At 46.6% G+C, this 16,769-nt stretch overlaps 1 protein-coding gene and 1 non-coding gene across 4 annotated transcripts in view; both read left to right on the top strand.

The window, feature by feature from the left end:
* The window catches only part of CYFIP2 (cytoplasmic FMR1 interacting protein 2), a 127,119-nt gene that overhangs the window by 40,979 nt on the left and 69,371 nt on the right, over positions 1-16,769 (top strand). For all 3 annotated transcript variants that reach the window (XM_047091924.1, XM_047091932.1, XM_047091940.1), the window contains 9 exons: positions 494-585; positions 2,415-2,532; positions 4,830-4,949; positions 5,494-5,619; positions 9,300-9,466; positions 10,135-10,282; positions 13,444-13,597; positions 14,562-14,718; positions 15,256-15,352. In XM_047091924.1, coding sequence (XP_046947880.1) covers positions 494-585; positions 2,415-2,532; positions 4,830-4,949; positions 5,494-5,619; positions 9,300-9,466; positions 10,135-10,282; positions 13,444-13,597; positions 14,562-14,718; positions 15,256-15,352 — 1,179 coding nt within the window. The remainder of the gene's footprint in view (positions 1-493; positions 586-2,414; positions 2,533-4,829; positions 4,950-5,493; positions 5,620-9,299; positions 9,467-10,134; positions 10,283-13,443; positions 13,598-14,561; positions 14,719-15,255; positions 15,353-16,769) is intronic.
* Positions 6,620-6,721, top strand: LOC124523397 (U6 spliceosomal RNA). Its single transcript, XR_006964989.1, has one exon. It is a non-coding gene; the product is annotated as a U6 spliceosomal RNA (small nuclear RNA).

Below are 16,769 nucleotides of genomic sequence, written 5' to 3'. Positions count from 1 at the left end.
TTGTCTTGGTCTTCAGTTAGGACTTGTCTGCCCTTTAGTGTTCGGTGTTATGGTTTCAGTTGCTTCACATTGTAGAGTTTCTCAGGAAGGCCACACCTAGCCAGCGGCATCCAGGTATCCACTCCTGGCCCAGAGTTTACAGCAGCAAGAATCCACTAACCACTAACCCAGAGAAATTAGAGCAGAACGAACCCTGCCCTGGGAGGCAGGCCTTCTGGTCCTCATCCTTCGTCCATTCTTCTTGCTGTGTGACCTTGGACAAATCACTTTGCCTCTCTGGGCACACTTGCTGGAACACAGGTTGGTTGGAGGCAGGGGAGGACTTGAACGCTGTCTGGGACTCTTTCTGGTTCTGAGGTTACACAGTAGCATTATCAGAAGCAGAAACTAGGGGTCAGCCCAGAGGTGCACGGAAGCCTGCTTTCCCCTGTGGAGGGCGGCCGCCCGGGCTCTGCCCTCAGCATCTCACGCCTTGTGTTTGCTTCCTTTGCAGCAGCTGCAGGTGGTGCCCCTTTTCGGCGACATGCAGATAGAGCTGGCCAGATACATTAAGACCAGTGCTCACTATGAAGAGAACAAGTCCAAGTGAGTGCCTGCCATAATGTCTCTTGGCTCCCGCGAGGACGCCCAGCCCGGGCAGGGGGCCGAGGGGCCACTTCAGCCCCTCCCCCCTCCCCAGAGCCCTGGGCAGGTGGATTCCATCGGAACACTGGCACCCGGCTGGCCGAAAGGGAACAGCGGAGGGTGCCCTGAGCCCTTTTGTATCTGACCTTTGCTGCCAGGGTTCAAAAGTGCTCAGAGCACAGCCATGCCCCTTCTCTGTCCCAGCCGTGACCCATGCCTCTCAGAGTGGGAAAGCAGGAACCTTCCTTCCCTAGAGAAGGGGGTACTGGCTGGCCCTCAGTGGTCGGGTGGAGCAGGATGGTGGTCTTTTTCATCACCTTGGTTCTCTCCTCAGATTTGAGTCCATGCAGTACGTATGTCATTGAGTATATGGTTTGGATAGTTCCCCCTACGAAATGAGTTGACAGCCTCACCTTAGATTGTTTTATAAACCACCATTCTAGGTGACCTGTGCTGGGATCTGGGGTGTCAATGACTCCTGGAAGGTGGGGGACATCCAGCTACAGCCTTGGCCACTCTGGGGCTGTTAGGAAGGTTTCTTCTGTCTGCATCTTTCCCAAAGCTGAATGAATATGACCATTCATACAGAGAGGAGCCGACTGTCCTTTAGTCAAAAGTAAGGGCTTGTGTCTGAAAAATATATAAATGGAATATCCCTGAACCCCACCAGCCTTGAGCCACTGTGAAGGAGTCTCATCAAGGAAGCCGGTTAGTCTCTTCATAACCTGCTGGCTGCTAGTATGTGAGGAGGTTTTCTAGGAAAATCATGGAATTGAGAAGGCTGCACTCATTTCCTCATGTTTCCTACATGGATTCTCGACCACCTGAAGTTGGCTGGGAGTGGTGACGTGGCCACAGTGGGGTGTCGGAGGTTTGAGAGGTCGTGTCCCCATCCCTGTACAAATAACCCAAAATATGAGTCATGTCGAAGTGTAAATGTGGGGAAATCTGTCACCAGTCCAAGCATTCTTATCAGGGCCACTTCAGAGATCCTTTTGAGATATTACATTTTCCCCAAAATGTTTATCTGCCTCGTTTGGTGCCTGTGCTTAGTCTGTCTCCTGGGTCACCCAGCACCAGATGACAGAACAGGGTGGAGGGGGCTGTCTTTTTTCTCTTGGAGAAGGAGAGTGAAGAGTTTCATTCATTGGTTTCCTCTCCATTTTAGGATGGTTTTCCCAATGGTGTCTTTCCAAAGAGTTGAGGAGAAAGAAGAGAGGCAAGGAGAACAAGAAGAGGGGGGGAGAGAGAGAGAGAGGGGGGAGTGAGGGGGAGGGGAGAGCATGCCAGCAATACCCCTCTCAGAGTGATCATGTTGTCCCTTTCGTGGAGTCCTTCCGTGTTGCCAGGTCACTGCCGAAAAAGAAGGCAGTCCCTTTAGGTTTCCCCAGGCCCACCCCCAGTGGCCCTTCCACACAGCTTCAACCCCAAGATGTCAGTGCTGACAGTCAGTAGGCAGGTTTGGGGACACCCCCCCCCACCTTGCCTTTTCTTTGCTCGGTTTCCAGTTCTATGTAACCCTAGAGAGGCTCCTCACTCATGTAACTGGTAAGTACCGTGGACACCAGGTATCTGGAAAAGCCTGTGATTGGGTCTTAGAGGAGGAAGAAGACTATTCCACTCAGCCTGTGGCAGGCTCTCTTGCTGGTGGCTGGGAGGCCTCTTGGGTCCACTCAGGGAGGCCAGACACATTTGGCTGAACACCAGGTGTAACCAGTCAGTGGAAGGAGCCTGTCCCACTGAGGCACCTAAGGCCAGAACCTGCTCCAACCCTGTGATTTTCTGCCCAGGTGGACATGTACCCAGAGCAGCATCAGCCCCCAGTACAACATCTGCGAGCAGATGGTTCAGATCCGGGATGACCACATCCGCTTCATCTCCGAACTCGCTCGCTACAGCAACAGTGAGGTGAGCTCACTCTGGCTGCTGGGATGGAGGCCTGTGGGGGCTCAGGGTGTGAAGGAGTAAGGACCAGCCAGGAAGGGAGTGATCACAGGGATGATGGAGAGCAGGGGTGAGGGGATACATTTCGGAGGCAAAAGGGCACAGTGGCCAAGAACATGGAGTTTAGAGCCAGGTAGAACTGGACTTGATTCTGGTTCTGCTACTGACCTTAGCAAGTTATGCACAGTCTCTATGCCTCAGTTTCCTCATCTGTAAAATGGGGGTTGTAGTATCTGGGAAGGTTCGTTGAGAGGATTAAACAGTATATTGCATGGAAAACACATCATGCCCAGCAGATAACAGTGGCCCAGTAATGGTTCATCTGCACATGATCCAAACCATCTCCCCCCTGGATGGCAAGAGAACACTCATGCTCAAAGCTCTATCTAAATATTTTTAAACTACACAACAATAAATTATCATTGTAACACCAGAAAATGCAATTAAGGACAGAAGAAGAGTATAAAAATCTCTTATAATCCCACCAATTACATGTTCACTGGTGTTAAATTTTCTTTTCTTTTTTTTTAAAATATGGAAATACAGTCAATGCACATACCTCAGAAAAAATGCAGATATGCAAAAGAGGAAAAATCCATCACGTAAAATTCTACCAACCATAACCAAGTTTATATATTCTCCTGGACTCTTCCTATATATACCCTTATAATAGATTTATATGTTGGTTTGAGAAACACAGGTCTTCTGATTTGAACCTGAATGACTCTGCACTATCCCACATTTGCTCACTGGTTCCATCATGTGGTTGGCAGCCAAAGTGCACATGCTTTCCAAACCCAAACCCTGAAAATGTCTTTGATCAGAGGACAACATATTTGAAATGAGGGCAGCCAGACAAGTGCACACAATGTGATCATTAGACAGCTGGCCCATATTCTTCTGAGGGCTCTGGGAAGACATGGACCAAGGTCAAGCCCAAATCTTTGGCTTTCTTAACCATATGTGCCAATCATCTGAACTTAAGCTCTGGGAATAATTTCAGTCCTGGGGCCTCCATCATCCTTGTCAAGCTTTGGTGTGATCTAAGAGTGAATCTGGCTTCAAGTTGTTTTTTAAGCTATGTTTTATACATGTGTATATACCGACAATTGTCGTCATTCACAGTAGTTATATTCTGTAAAGTGGGCACAAACACTGGATCAGCAAAATACTGAATGAAGCATTGCTCCTAGACAAAGTACAGAGTTAAGTTCCTGTGAAACTCTGGTCACCTCATTTTCATAGACTGATCAACGTGTATAACCTTGTTTTCGATATGTGTCTATTTAAAGACACCTTATGTAATTAATATATATTGTTGATTCATTAACAATAACTCATATCCAACAGCACTATAACTCATGTCCCAACAAAACTTATCTAAAACATGTGTTTTTTCCATAAAGCACATCATAGCCTTCTTACAGTTAGAATCACTAGGCAGAACATTAGCATTAAATTTGGAGGCATTTTTAATAGTGAAATCATCAGCAGAAATGCAAAAATGTGGAAAACATGGCATTAAATAAACCATGAGAAGGACACTTGTATATGGTATGATTACTGAAACAAGAAGGCAGAGAGTGGCCATTTTTGACCTCAGCTGGGAACATGACTTTCTGATTTTTCACCACTGGGCACATATCTGCAAATGACCGTTAAAGGTACTGCAAGTATTGACTTGGAGATTACAAATAAATTTTAGTGAGTAGGCAAACACAAATACAGAATCCACAAATAATGAGGACTGACTATGTATATATGTATATGAACATAGATACCTGTATCCACGTATATCTATGCATATACATGGGCATACATCCATGTGTCATTATGGAATATGTCACACTCAAATAGATGTTTGTCTTCAGTGCTTTTCAATTGGCGAGTCATGTCTAATGAGTTGTGAAATTAATTTAGTGGTTTATGATTAGCATTTTTGTGTGAAATAGGATAGAAAGAGAAATTCTCATGTGTTCAGGTAAAGTTGCTTCATGCAAAGTTGTTGCTTCATATATATGGTTAAGATCTCCTTGCAGGTACGTGTCCCCGAGTTGCTATGTGGTGACTCTGGCATCACACGACCTGAGGTTAAAGCCTCAACCATTTACAAGCCACATGGCCTTCAACAAAGAACTTGTCTGAAAATGAAGGGGGTATAATAATAGCACCTCCCTTGTGTTATTCTTGGGTGAATCAGTGAAATCATGTATAAAAGTGCCAGCACATACATGGTGAGGGTGACGGCCCGTGTTCCCCAGGTGGTGACAGGCTCCGGGTTGGATAGCCAGAAGTCAGACGAGGAATACCGTGAGCTCTTCGACCTGGCCTTGCGGGGCCTGCAGCTTTTATCCAAGTGGAGCGCCCATGTCATGGAGGTGGTAGGTGTCCCTGAGGGCAGACGGCTTGCCCTCCCCTGTCCCCTGCAGACTGACCTCTGTTCACATGGATTCCTGGCTGCCTCTGCCTCTCCCTGAGCACTGTTTTTTTTTTAACAGCCTTACTGAAATGGAATTTGCATACAATACAGTTCACTCATTTAAAATGTAAAATTCATTGGTTTTTAGTATATTCACAGAACTGTGCAGCCACAGTCATTTTCAGAACATTTTTATCAGTTCCAAAAGAAACCCTGTGCAATCCCCTCCCCCATTCCTTATCCACACAGCCCCAAGCAATCTGTCTTCTGTCTCTGTAGATTTTGCTATTCTGGATGTTTCCCATAAGTAGAATCGTATACTTTGTGGTTATTTGTGTCTGGCTTCTCTTACTTCACATCTTCAAGAACCACGACCCATGTTATAGCATGAGTCAGAACTTCATTCCTCTTATGACTGAATTACATTCCCCTTTGCATGCTCACACCACGTCTGACTTTTCCATTCACCTGCTGATGGACGTTTGGGTTTTTCCTCTCCCCACCAGTACTCTTGGAAGCTGGTTCACCCCACAGACAAGTTCTGCAACAAGGACTGCCCAGGCACAGCGGAGGAGTACGAGAGAGCCACGCGCTACAACTACACCAGCGAGGAGAAGTTTGCCTTTGTCGAGGTGGGTGCTGACTCCGCACGCATCCCACCCTCGGCCCCACCCCCACCCCCTGCAAGGCTGCTGCTTGGTGTCGACCCTGGTAGCCATGGCAGCCTCCTTGTGTGCATTTGCTTCTCTGACCCCCTCCTCCTGCCCGAATCCGTCTCTGGCATAAGCTACCATTCAAAAATGATTAGAAACTCATTCTCCGGGAACTTGGGTGGCTCAGTCGGTTGAGCATTTGACTCTTGATTTTGGTTCAGGTCATGATCTCAGGGTCATAAGATTGAGCCCCGCGTCAAGCTCTATGCTGAGGCTGGAGCCTGCTTGAGAGATTCTCTCTCTGTCTCTCCCTTTGCCCCTTTCCCCTGCTCATGCTCTCTCTCTCTCTCTATCAAATAAAAAATAAAATAAAATAAAATAAAATAAAATAAAATAAAATAAAATAAAATAAAATAAAATAAATGAAAAAAGAAGGAACTTTTTCTGTTCCTAACGATCCAAAGGAAGGCATTCACTCCACTAGAAAAATGGGCTAAAGGAAGCCAACAGAAGAGACAGGGACAAGTGGCCAAAAGAGATAAGAAAAATGCCCAGACTGATGAGTGATCAAAGAACTATAGGTAGAAACTGAGATACGATGAAATGGCAGATGTTGGACCCCCAGGATTTAGTGTCTGATTTTATCTTTTCTTTCTTACTGTACATCATCTATTTTTGTTCTGCTTTGTGGGCTATTTCCTTAAGATCAGCTTTGTCCTGTGTATTTTTTATCATGCCTGTTACATTTTTAATGTCCGAAAGCTCCATCTTGTTCTCTGAATGTTCCTTTTATAAACGTCCCTGTTCTTGTGTCAGAGTATACAGTACCTTCATGAGGACAGTATAGCTCTTTTTATCATCTTTATTGAGGCATAATTTATATGCAGTAAACTGGATCTATTTAAAGTATATAACTCAAAGACTTTTGACAGTTGTATACACACCTCTGAACCACAAAGATAAGATACAGAACATTTCTGTCCTGGCTTCGACAGCACCCGTACTAGAATTAGAACAGTACAGAGAAGGTTAGCATGGCCCCTGCACAAGCACGACACACAAATTCTCCCCTTAAAGACTTGGTGCCATTTGCAGTCTATCCTCCCGCCATCCTTGTGCCCAGTCACTTTTTTTTTTGTCACCACAGATTTGTATTTTCTATCATTTTTCATAGTTTGTAATTTTTTGTGTTTGGGTCTGTTACTCACCATCATAATTTTGAGTTCTATCCACATCGTGTTGTGTATCAGTAGTAGTTCCTTTTTATTGTTGAGTGTTATTCCATTGTGTGGATATACTATGATTTGTTTGCCCGTTCAACTGTTGATAAACGTTGGGCCATTTCCAGCCTTTTGGCCAATATGAAAAACGTTGCTTTAAAGATTTGAATATAGGGGCACCTGGGTAACTCAGTCGGTTGAGCGTCCGACTTCGACTCAGGTCATGATCTCGTGGTCCGTGAGTTCGAGCCCCACGTCGGGCTCTGTCCTGACAGCTCAGAGCCTGGAGGCTGCTTCGGATTCCGTGTCTCCCTCTCCCTCTCTGCCCCTCCCCTGCTCATGCTCTGTCTCTCTCTCTCAAAAATGAATAAACTTAAAAAAAAAAAGATTTGAGTATAAGGTGTGTAGATATAGGTTTTTATTTCTCTCGGAATGGCCGTATTGTAGGTTTATGCTTAACGTTTTAAGCAATTGCCACACGGTTTTCCAAAGTGGAAGTGCCATTCCATATCGTCACCAACAGTACGTGAGAGTTCTGTTACCCCACACCCTCACAGTCCTTGATGTTGTCAATTTGATTTATTTTAGTCATTCTAATGGCTGGTTAGTGAAATCTCATTGAGGTTTTAGTTTGTATTTCCCTGAAGACTGATGATAACGAGCATCTTTTCACGTGTTTATTGGCCATTCTTATATCCTCCTTTGTGAAATGTTGTCTTCTGAAATTTTTTGCCCATTTTTTAAACTGGGTTTCTGTCTTCTTCTTGAATTGTGGGAATTCTTTATATGTTTGGGACTACAAGTCCCTAGTCTTATAGATGTTGTAAATATTTTTTCTCATCGGGGACTTTGCCTTTTCACTGTTTTAGGGATACCTTTTGAAGAGCACCTCTTTTTACATTTTGATAAAGTGTAACTTATCAATTATGTTATGGTTTGTGATTTTTGTGTTCTAGCTAAGAAATCTCTGCCTAGCCCGAAGTTGCAAATATTTTCTCTTAAGTCTAAAAGATCTGCACACTCGTCTGTGTTTGGAATTATTCTGAAATATCTTCACTCTCTATCCCTTCTTTTGCCTCACTATTTTAATCCTAATTACATCTCTAGCCGAGAGCCCAGATTTTTTTATGGCATCATGTTCCTTTAAGGCTTCGGTCCCATTGTTTCTCTACACCAAAGCTTCTTTCCAGCAAAACCATCATACGTATTGATTCTAATGAAAATCCTCACCTCCTAAACTTTGTTTTCACCATTTCCCCTAATGTCAGATGTTCTATTTATTCCTTTGAGGTTTAGAGGAAGGAAAAAGATCTTAGCTTCTTAGCTCATTCATTACTTTATTCACTCCTTTTCAACAAAACTTTTCTGACAGCCCACCTCAGGCCCAGGCAGTGGGCACAGGGTGTGGACAGCACTGCTGGGCCCTGTTTCTGCAGCACTTACAGCCTGGTGCAGAGGGAGGAGGTCTAACACATTATGAGTGTTAGACTCATCACGGGTGTGATAAGTGCAGTGGTTGGTAAGAGGCTGATTTGGCATGTGCTATCCCCTCCCCTCCCCTCAATCTAGGTATTAGTGCTTGTGGCTGATAGGGGCCAGAAGATCAGGTTTGTTGCTGGGGAAGCTGGACTAGGGATGTGACTTCCAACCAATGCCACCCGAGACTTCTTGTTCCTCCTCCGTGCCATTTAACTTACCCACTGGGAAACAGACAGAGCAACTGTAGAAATACATGCGTCTCTTCCTCGGGATGGGGAGGGAATGGTTATTGCCAGGACAAGACAGGAACCCAGGCAGACAGATCTCAGAAGAGATCTCCAAGGCAGGCCAGCATACACTCATCACAAAACCCACCCCCACCTCTGCAGATAGATAAGTGAGTTAAAGGTCTAGGGAGGAGGTAAACAGAAGGGCAGAGGCTTTCCCTCACCTGAGACTTCTACAGAGATATTGTGTCCTGGAGGAAGTCCTATGGACTCCACAGCAACCGGCCAAGTTCTTTTGAAAGCAAAGATGGTAAAAATTCTATAGCAAATTTTATGGTCAGAAGAGTTGTACTTGATACAGTCTGTGGCTGCATGGTATGTAGAGGGGCCTCTAGAAGTCAGAGTGGTCCACAAAATGTGGTCTGTGAATAAGCTGCAATTTGTCACCAGTCAGCAGGAAGATAAGGACCTGGTGCCAGAATGAAAATCAGCTACATCGTGAAGCACACCGTTCCATTTAGCTGACATCTTTGCTGTGTAGCAGGACTTTGTTGATGAAGAAAGCAGAGCACTGATTTCCCATGCAGCACATGTTTCTGACCTAGTTGTGAAAGGGCACTTTGAGTAGCACTAGCCCCTTGCTTCCGGACCCTCCCTGCAATGTGGTGAAGGGTACTGGACAGATAAGTGAGCTGAAGCACAGTGAGCCTGATCTTGATCTGTGCCTGGCCAGGTGATTGCCATGATCAAAGGCCTGCAGGTACTCATGGGCAGGATGGAGAGCGTCTTCAACCAGGCCATCAGGAACACCATCTACGCGGCCCTGCAAGACTTTGCCCAGGTGACACTGCGTGAGCCCCTGAGGCAGGCGGTACGGAAGAAGAAGAATGTCCTTATCAGGTGGGTCTTCAGATGGCCCTTTTCAAGAGCACATCTAAAATCAGGGGGTGCTAGGTGTAGACAACAGAGCATGTTCCTGTCTCAGTCAGCTTCCAGAGCAGCCTCTGAACACACACAGAGCTTACTAGCAAGTTCCAGCAAATTCTAGGAGGCCTTCTTAGGAGTCGGACGTTTGAAATGAAGCCTCAGTCTCTGGGTTTGTAGCCCATATCCACCATTAGCTGTGTGCACTCAGTCAAATAACCTACTTTCTCTGAACCTCAATTTTCCTCGTTTGTAAAATGTGGACGATAACTTACTTCATTGGCTGTTGATAGAGTGAAATAATCAGTGTGTAGACCTAAGCACACAGCAGCATGGAGTAAGTATGCAACAAATATAAGCTATCATTAAACTTGAACATGCAGAGATGTAACTGGACTAGTGAAACGCCCCTGTAATGAGAAAAAAAAAAATTAGGCAGTGGCCCTCAGAGTCACCTGGGCGCTTGTTAAAGTGCAGACTTCTGGACTGTAGCTCAAGACTGAGAAGCCAGCCTTCACCCTGGGTGGTTAGATACAGGAATTCTAGGACAAGTGCTCCTGGGCCGTCTCAGACTCTAGAAACAGGCTTGCAGGGCTTCCTCCCACCAGTAAAACCTACTCTGAATATTCGTTCTTCCTTCCCAGTGTCCTCCAGGCAATTCGAAAAACCATCTGTGACTGGGAAGGGGGCCGAGAGCCGCCTAATGACCCGTGCTTGAGAGGGGAGAAGGACCCCAAAGGTGGATTTGACATCAAGGTGCCCCGGCGTGCTGTGGGGCCCTCCAGCACACAGGTAAGTGGCTCTGGGCACAGGCCAGCTCTGTTGACTCAGAGGCCAGCCAGGCCATGGTAGGTCATCCTGGCTGGACTGTGGGGTGGTGGGGCTGGGTGGTCCTCAGGCAGGAGGGGCAGGGTCCAGCAGCTGTTCTAGTCTTATTCTGCCATCTTGTTTTAATATAGGAGGGAGGACTACCAGCTTAAGATTCAGGAGACCTGGATTCTAGTCCCAGATACCTGTGTGACCTCGGGCATGTTACACAGTCTCCTTGTGCCTCAGTTGTCTAATCTGGCAAATGGAGGTAATACCAGGACTGGCTATCTCCTAGCCCTGTGAAGTTTAGGTTCCAAAGTGTAGGAGGAATTTAAAGTAGAATCTATATGCATCTATCCTGTCCCTCTGTAGTGAACCCTGGCCCCTTCCCCTGAAGTGACATCCTAGCTTGGGAATTTATAAGTTCTGCCTCTGACTTGCTGTGTGATCTTAGGCAAGCACCTTGACCTGTCTGTACTCTAATTATCTTCTCTATTAAATGAAAATTTTGAATGAGATCATGTTACTGACAAGTATTATCCCCTCAAATGCACTAGTATCAAAAGCCCTTGACCCCTTAGAGAGAGTCTAGTAATCAGAGATATTCAGCGTTGTTAACCAAAGCTTCTGAACAAGAGGTCACCTGGGATTTATCCAAAGTAGTCATATAGTTGTTAAAAACAAAACAAAAAAAAAGTAAAGAATCTGGGCATCTTGGTCAAATCCTTGCCACTTACTTAAGGATAAGCAATTCCTGGTAGGCTTTTTGAGGAATTGGAAAAAAGCATAAGGGTCCATTGAACTTTCAGGGGTCTTACAGGAACTCCCACTTCACATGACCTTTCAGCCTCTCTCAGCTCTGAAACCCTGAATCTGAATCATCTGAGATGAGCCATGTGAGGCCCACCGCCTCCCCTTCTATGTGTGTGTGTCTGTGTCTGGGCAGGGGCCGGGGAGGAAGGATGGGCCAAGACGGGTTCTCAGCCATGTCACTGTAACTTCCTTGGCTTCACAGCCCACGGGCCAGTTTGCACTAATCTTGCTGGTTGTGGAAATCCCAGGGAAGCTTCTACAAATACTTCTATGTAATGTCAAGGACCACAGACCTCTCCAGCCTAGGACACACCTCATGGGTGTTTCCATAAGTCCCAGGACATGAGTGAGGGAGACCCGGACAAGGCCAAAGAGAAACTGGAAAGGAGGAAGAGGGCCACACAGGCAGGGAGAGAGGGACAGAGAGGAGGAATACTTATGTAGGTGGTCTGAGAGGGGAGTGTGACCACGAGTTAACCCCCAGCACCACCAAATCATATGAGGCGGCATAGATGCATTTTCAGTAGACTCCCGAAGTCAGAGCTGGAAGAGCCCTTAGAGACAAGCTAGTCCCAGTGCCCTCCCTATTTTACAGATGGGGAAACTGAGGTCCGGAGAGGGGAAGTGACTTGTCTAAGTCACAAGATGAGTCACAGGCGGAGGTGGGACGAGAACCCAGGTCTCCTGACTCCCGCCCCAGGGCTCTGTTAGGGCCTTCAGAGCACAGGAGACAGGGGCATCTAGCAGAGCTGGGCTGCTGACTGATCTGATGAGTTAAATAGAAGCAGGTGGGAAGAGTTCCCCCTCTTTTATCGATGAAGTGGATTTTCAAATAGAATTTGATGTAGATCAGTCAATTCCACATGGATGGTACTTGATGAATCCTTTCCTTGATGACTCCAAAGGCCATCATTAGAATAGTGCTTCTCGGTTCTTAGGGATGGTCAGGCCTGCCCAGCAATGGGGTTGCAGAGGGTGGACTGTCCAGTAAACTGGCCACCACGGGGAGCTCTTGCACCACCAAGGGAAGTGCTGTGGCAGGGGCTTGTGCCCCTCCTCTCCGAGGCTGCGTGCCCGGCCCAATGCCAGGGGCATGGTGGGTACGGTCCTAGAGGAGATCCAGAGGCAGCCAGCACAGACATGGTGGCAGAGGGAGGTTGGAGCTTCTGAGAGGTGGTCGGCAAGTGGCCCCTATAGCAGTCGCGGCGGCTTTCCCACCGTATACAATACCTCTTGCTTTTCTCTCTCTCTCTCTCTCTCTTCTCTCTCTCCCTCTTCCCTGTCTCTCCTGCCCTCCCACCCCCTCCTCCTTTCTCCTATCTATGTCTTAGGCCTGCCAGTGGTCCCCGCGGGCTTTGTTTCACCCCACTGGTGGCACACAGGGCCGAAGAGGCTGCCGATCCCTGGTATTACACCGCCTGGCTGGGTTGGTTGGGGTATACTTCTCCAGGAGGCAGCAGGAATGGACTAGCCTGGCTCCTCAAGGCCCCTTCCAGCCCTAACATTCAAAGGCATATGATGTGGAAAGATCTAGATTAGCACTTGCACCCTTTGCACTTAAGGCCCTCTGTAAGCGGGAGTTGATTGTCTAGTAGACCTCCTGTGTAAGTACCAATCTTCACCCGCTTTCCTCCCAGGATTTTGGTAGGCTGTGCAATGCAGCTGGCACCACCAGAGGGCGCCATCACTCAGTCATGGATTCAGAGTGCTAAGGGTCAGAAGCTTGAGGTGGTTGGGTGGGAGGCTTGTTCTGATCATATTCTATTTCGCAGTTCCTCAAAATGTTAGAGCTGAAAGGGACTGATTTGAGAAAGCATCTGGTGCAACCCCTTCGTGTTAGCAGATAAGAAAACTGAGGCCCAGAGCAGGACTTCGCTGCCCAAGGTCACACAGCAAGACAGTAGCAGTGCCTGGCCTTAGACCCGAGTCCACGGCTCCACCCATGGCACCACCATAGCCAACCAGTAAAGCAGAGAGTGACTCCAGAGTGACGTGAACTGAAGTTCTCCTCTGATGCCCATGCCCTTGGCCGAGCAGAGCAGGCAAAATCCTGGGCCTTGAATGACTTGGTATTACCGGGTCTACCTACCCAGGGATGCCGCAGACCCCAGGCAGGACTTCCTCCCGGGCTGGGCAGTCTCCCTCTTGCAGGTTTATATGTTCCAAATTCACTTCTCCAACCCTAAACTGGTGCTTCCTTAAGACAGTGGTTTTTAAGAGCAGACATCTGCAGGAAAAAAAAAAGAAAAATATAAATACAGCACAAAGAAACCTTTACCCCAGGGTGGAGAGCCAGCCCTTGACCTTCTCATCTTTCTTTCTCTTTCAAGCTGTACATGGTGCGGACCATGCTTGAATCACTCATTGCAGACAAAAGTGGCTCCAAGAAGACCCTGAGAAGCAGCCTTGATGGACCCATCGTCCTCGCCATAGAGGACTTCCATAAACAATCCTTCTTCTTCACGCACCTGCTCAACATCAGTGGTGAGTCGCAGTGGGGAGAGGATGGGGGTCCCAGGTCCCAGACCAACTAAGGCCTTCAGACCAAAAGAAGCAAAGAAACGTGATCATTGACCAAAAGGGACACATGTTGCCACTGAAGAAGAAAATACAAACTTTTCTGGTGGGCTTGGAAAGGCCAGGCCAGTCCAGCTATTCTGACTCAGCTAAATTTGTCTGGTAGACATTTGCAGTATATTTGTCATGAAGTTCTTAGAAGAAGGAATTAAAACTGCCAACATACCTGTAGACGTGGCCAGGCACTTGACTATCTCGTTGCTCCTAACAAAGGCAGCTTTCAGGCTGTACCACAACCCTGTGTCCCACAACCCTGTTCTCCTGTCAGCAGGATGCCTATGCAGGTGGGACAGGGCAGGGTGGAAGGAGAGCAGCATCCAGGGATGTGGGAGTGGTAATGCATCTGTTGGTGCTGAGAAGAGTGATCTTAACCAACAGTCCAAGCTTCTCCATTAGAGCACAGCCTAGGAGCCTTCAAGGCTTCTCAGTATATGGAAGTTAGAATTACCATGTATAAGGATGCAAGGAGCAGTTAAAAGTAGGCACCTGGGGACCTGGCTTGACACCGTGTTTGTATAAAAAGCATGCTTTTCACACTCGGATCGTGGCTTTTCAGGACGGCTTTGCAGGGGGATGATGGAAACTGGGGAGGCATCTAAAGCTCTAAAACATTGCTGCTCTCTTCCCCCCAAGGGCTGCTACTGAGAAGCTTAACAAATGGTGTTTTCTAAATAGGTGTTAGACTGGCTTTCGGGTATAAGAGAGCAGGATCTATAGACCAAGTCATGTTTTATGAGTACCTGCTGCATACTAGTACAGTGGCAAGAGTAGCAATGAAAGCAATAAGAACTAAGTTAATAAAAATGGCAAGAAGAAAGATCTTTTGGTGCTTCCCGTGTAGAACCCACAACTCTTTCTGCTATGCTTTCAGAAGCCCTGCAGCAGTGTTGTGATCTGTCTCAGCTCTGGTTCCGAGAATTCTTCCTGGAGTTAACCATGGGCCGGCGAATCCAGTTTCCAATTGAGATGTCCATGCCCTGGATTCTAACAGACCATATCCTGGAAACCAAAGAACCTTCCATGATGGAGTAAGAGGCAGGATTGGGTCAGCAAGGAGGTTCCCCGGGTTCAGATGGTAGTTTTGCTAGTGAGCTATGTTCTTTCCACAACTTTCCAGATTAGGCAGTGTGCCCCACCAGGGAGAATGCTTATGCCAAGGATCATGTGACACCAGATTTCACTCAGCCTTGCAGATAGGTTCAGGGTTCTACCAGCCCAGCTGTCCTTCCTGTGCTTTGTCAGTCTCAGAACAGCCATGCTTGGAAGGTAGTCATCTCTGGGGATCAGGAAGCTAATATCCTTAACTACCATCTGATTTCTTTTGGTCCCAGACAAATTTTTTCAGACCTTGGACTTATTAACCTCATGGTGTTTTGATTTCTGTGGGAAGACTGTAAAGTAAGTCATCCCTAAAGCAGGCTGGAAACATCAGAATGCTGGAAGGCTCTCTTCTAACCCAGAGCCTGTTCATCTTTTCACCCAACCCTTCATATGTCCCAAGCCGCATCAGTCAGACTGCCTTGAGAGAGATTAGTAAGCTGCTGGCCTCTGTTCTTCTCCCTCAGGTACGTCCTCTACCCTTTGGACCTGTACAATGACAGCGCCTACTATGCTCTGACCAAGTTTAAAAAGCAGTTCCTGTATGATGAGATTGAAGCTGAGGCAAGTGACGTGCTTCCCCTTTCGTTCCTATAATCTTATTCCAAGCGTCTGGACTTTTTAAATCTGGAGCTGTTGGCACAAAGTGGGCTGTCTTCATCTGTTCAGGCTTCTGTACCAAAATACCACAGACTGAGTGGCTTATCAACAACAGACGTGTATTTCTCACTGTTGTGGAGGCAGGAAATCCAAATCAGGGGTCCAGTACCACCCAGTGGGGGCGCCCTCCTGGGTCACAGACTTCTCGTGGTATCCTTGCTAGTGGAAAGGGTGAGCGAACTCTCTGGGGTCTCTTATTATAAGAGCACTAATCCCATTTCTGAGGGCTCCACCCTCATGACCTAATCACCTCCCAAAGTGAGGTGATTCCTAATACCATCACCTTTGGGGGTTAGGGTCACAACATAAGAATTTGGCGGGAGCATACGCTTTCAGACCATAGCAGTAGGGGATCAATGACTTGTTCTGGAGAGTGATCTCTTTTTATGACTTTTAAAAAAAATTTTTTTTTTAACATTTATTTATTTTTTTTGAGACAGAGAGAGACAGAGCATGAACGAGGGAGGGTCAGAGAGAGGGAGACACAGAATCTGAAACAGGCTCCAGGATCTGAGCAGTCAGCACAGAGCCCGACGCGGGGCTCAAACTCATGGACAGTGAGATCGTGACCTGAGCCGAAGTCGGCCGCTCAACCGACTGAGCCACCCAGGCGCCCCATGACTTTTTTTTTTTAATTGCAGGACAGTTGACACCCAATGTGACATTAGTTTCAGGTGTACAACACAGTGATTCTAAAACTTGACATGTTATGTTATGTTTACCACAAGCGTAGCTACCGTCTGTCACTATGCAACGCTATTATAATCTCATTCACCGTATGGAGATTGATCTTTACAAACATCATGACCATCGAAAAGTACCCAGACCAGGATGATGGTCTTTCTTTTTCAAATATATTAAGGGATGGCAAATGATAGTAATGCATGGGTAAAATCAATTTTCTGTTGGGTCTGGTCTGGTTGGGTTATTTGGCTAATAATAATAACAACAGCAGTACCACCTATCAATTATTATATATCTGCCTTTTGCCAAGGGCAGGGATAAGCACTGTAGAGAGAGACTTATCAAATAAACTTTGTAGCAATTTAAAGAAGTGTGTGCTACTATCTATTTTATAAATAATAAATCTTAGACTTACAGTGGTCAGTTATTACATCAAGGTCACACAGCTTACAGAGTCACTTTCTAGTACTAGTAGGACTGAAGTAACCATCCTCTCAACCATTAAAGCTGTTTATTAGAGAGTCATTCGATAGCTTTATTTCTGTACTGGTCAGGATAAGCTAGGTTATGCTCCAGTAACAAATAATCACAAATTCTTAGTACCTTGAAACCAAAGGTCTATTTCTCCATTATGGAT

The sequence above is a fragment of the Lynx rufus genome, unplaced genomic scaffold, assembly GCF_022079265.1.
Source record: "Lynx rufus isolate CCGP_SWC_20201006 ecotype Redwood Valley unplaced genomic scaffold, mLynRuf1.p SCAF_1, whole genome shotgun sequence".
NCBI lineage: Eukaryota > Metazoa > Chordata > Mammalia > Carnivora > Felidae > Lynx > Lynx rufus.
The sequence above is the reverse complement of the archived record's forward strand: the minus strand, read 5'-3'. Positions and strand labels throughout refer to the sequence as shown.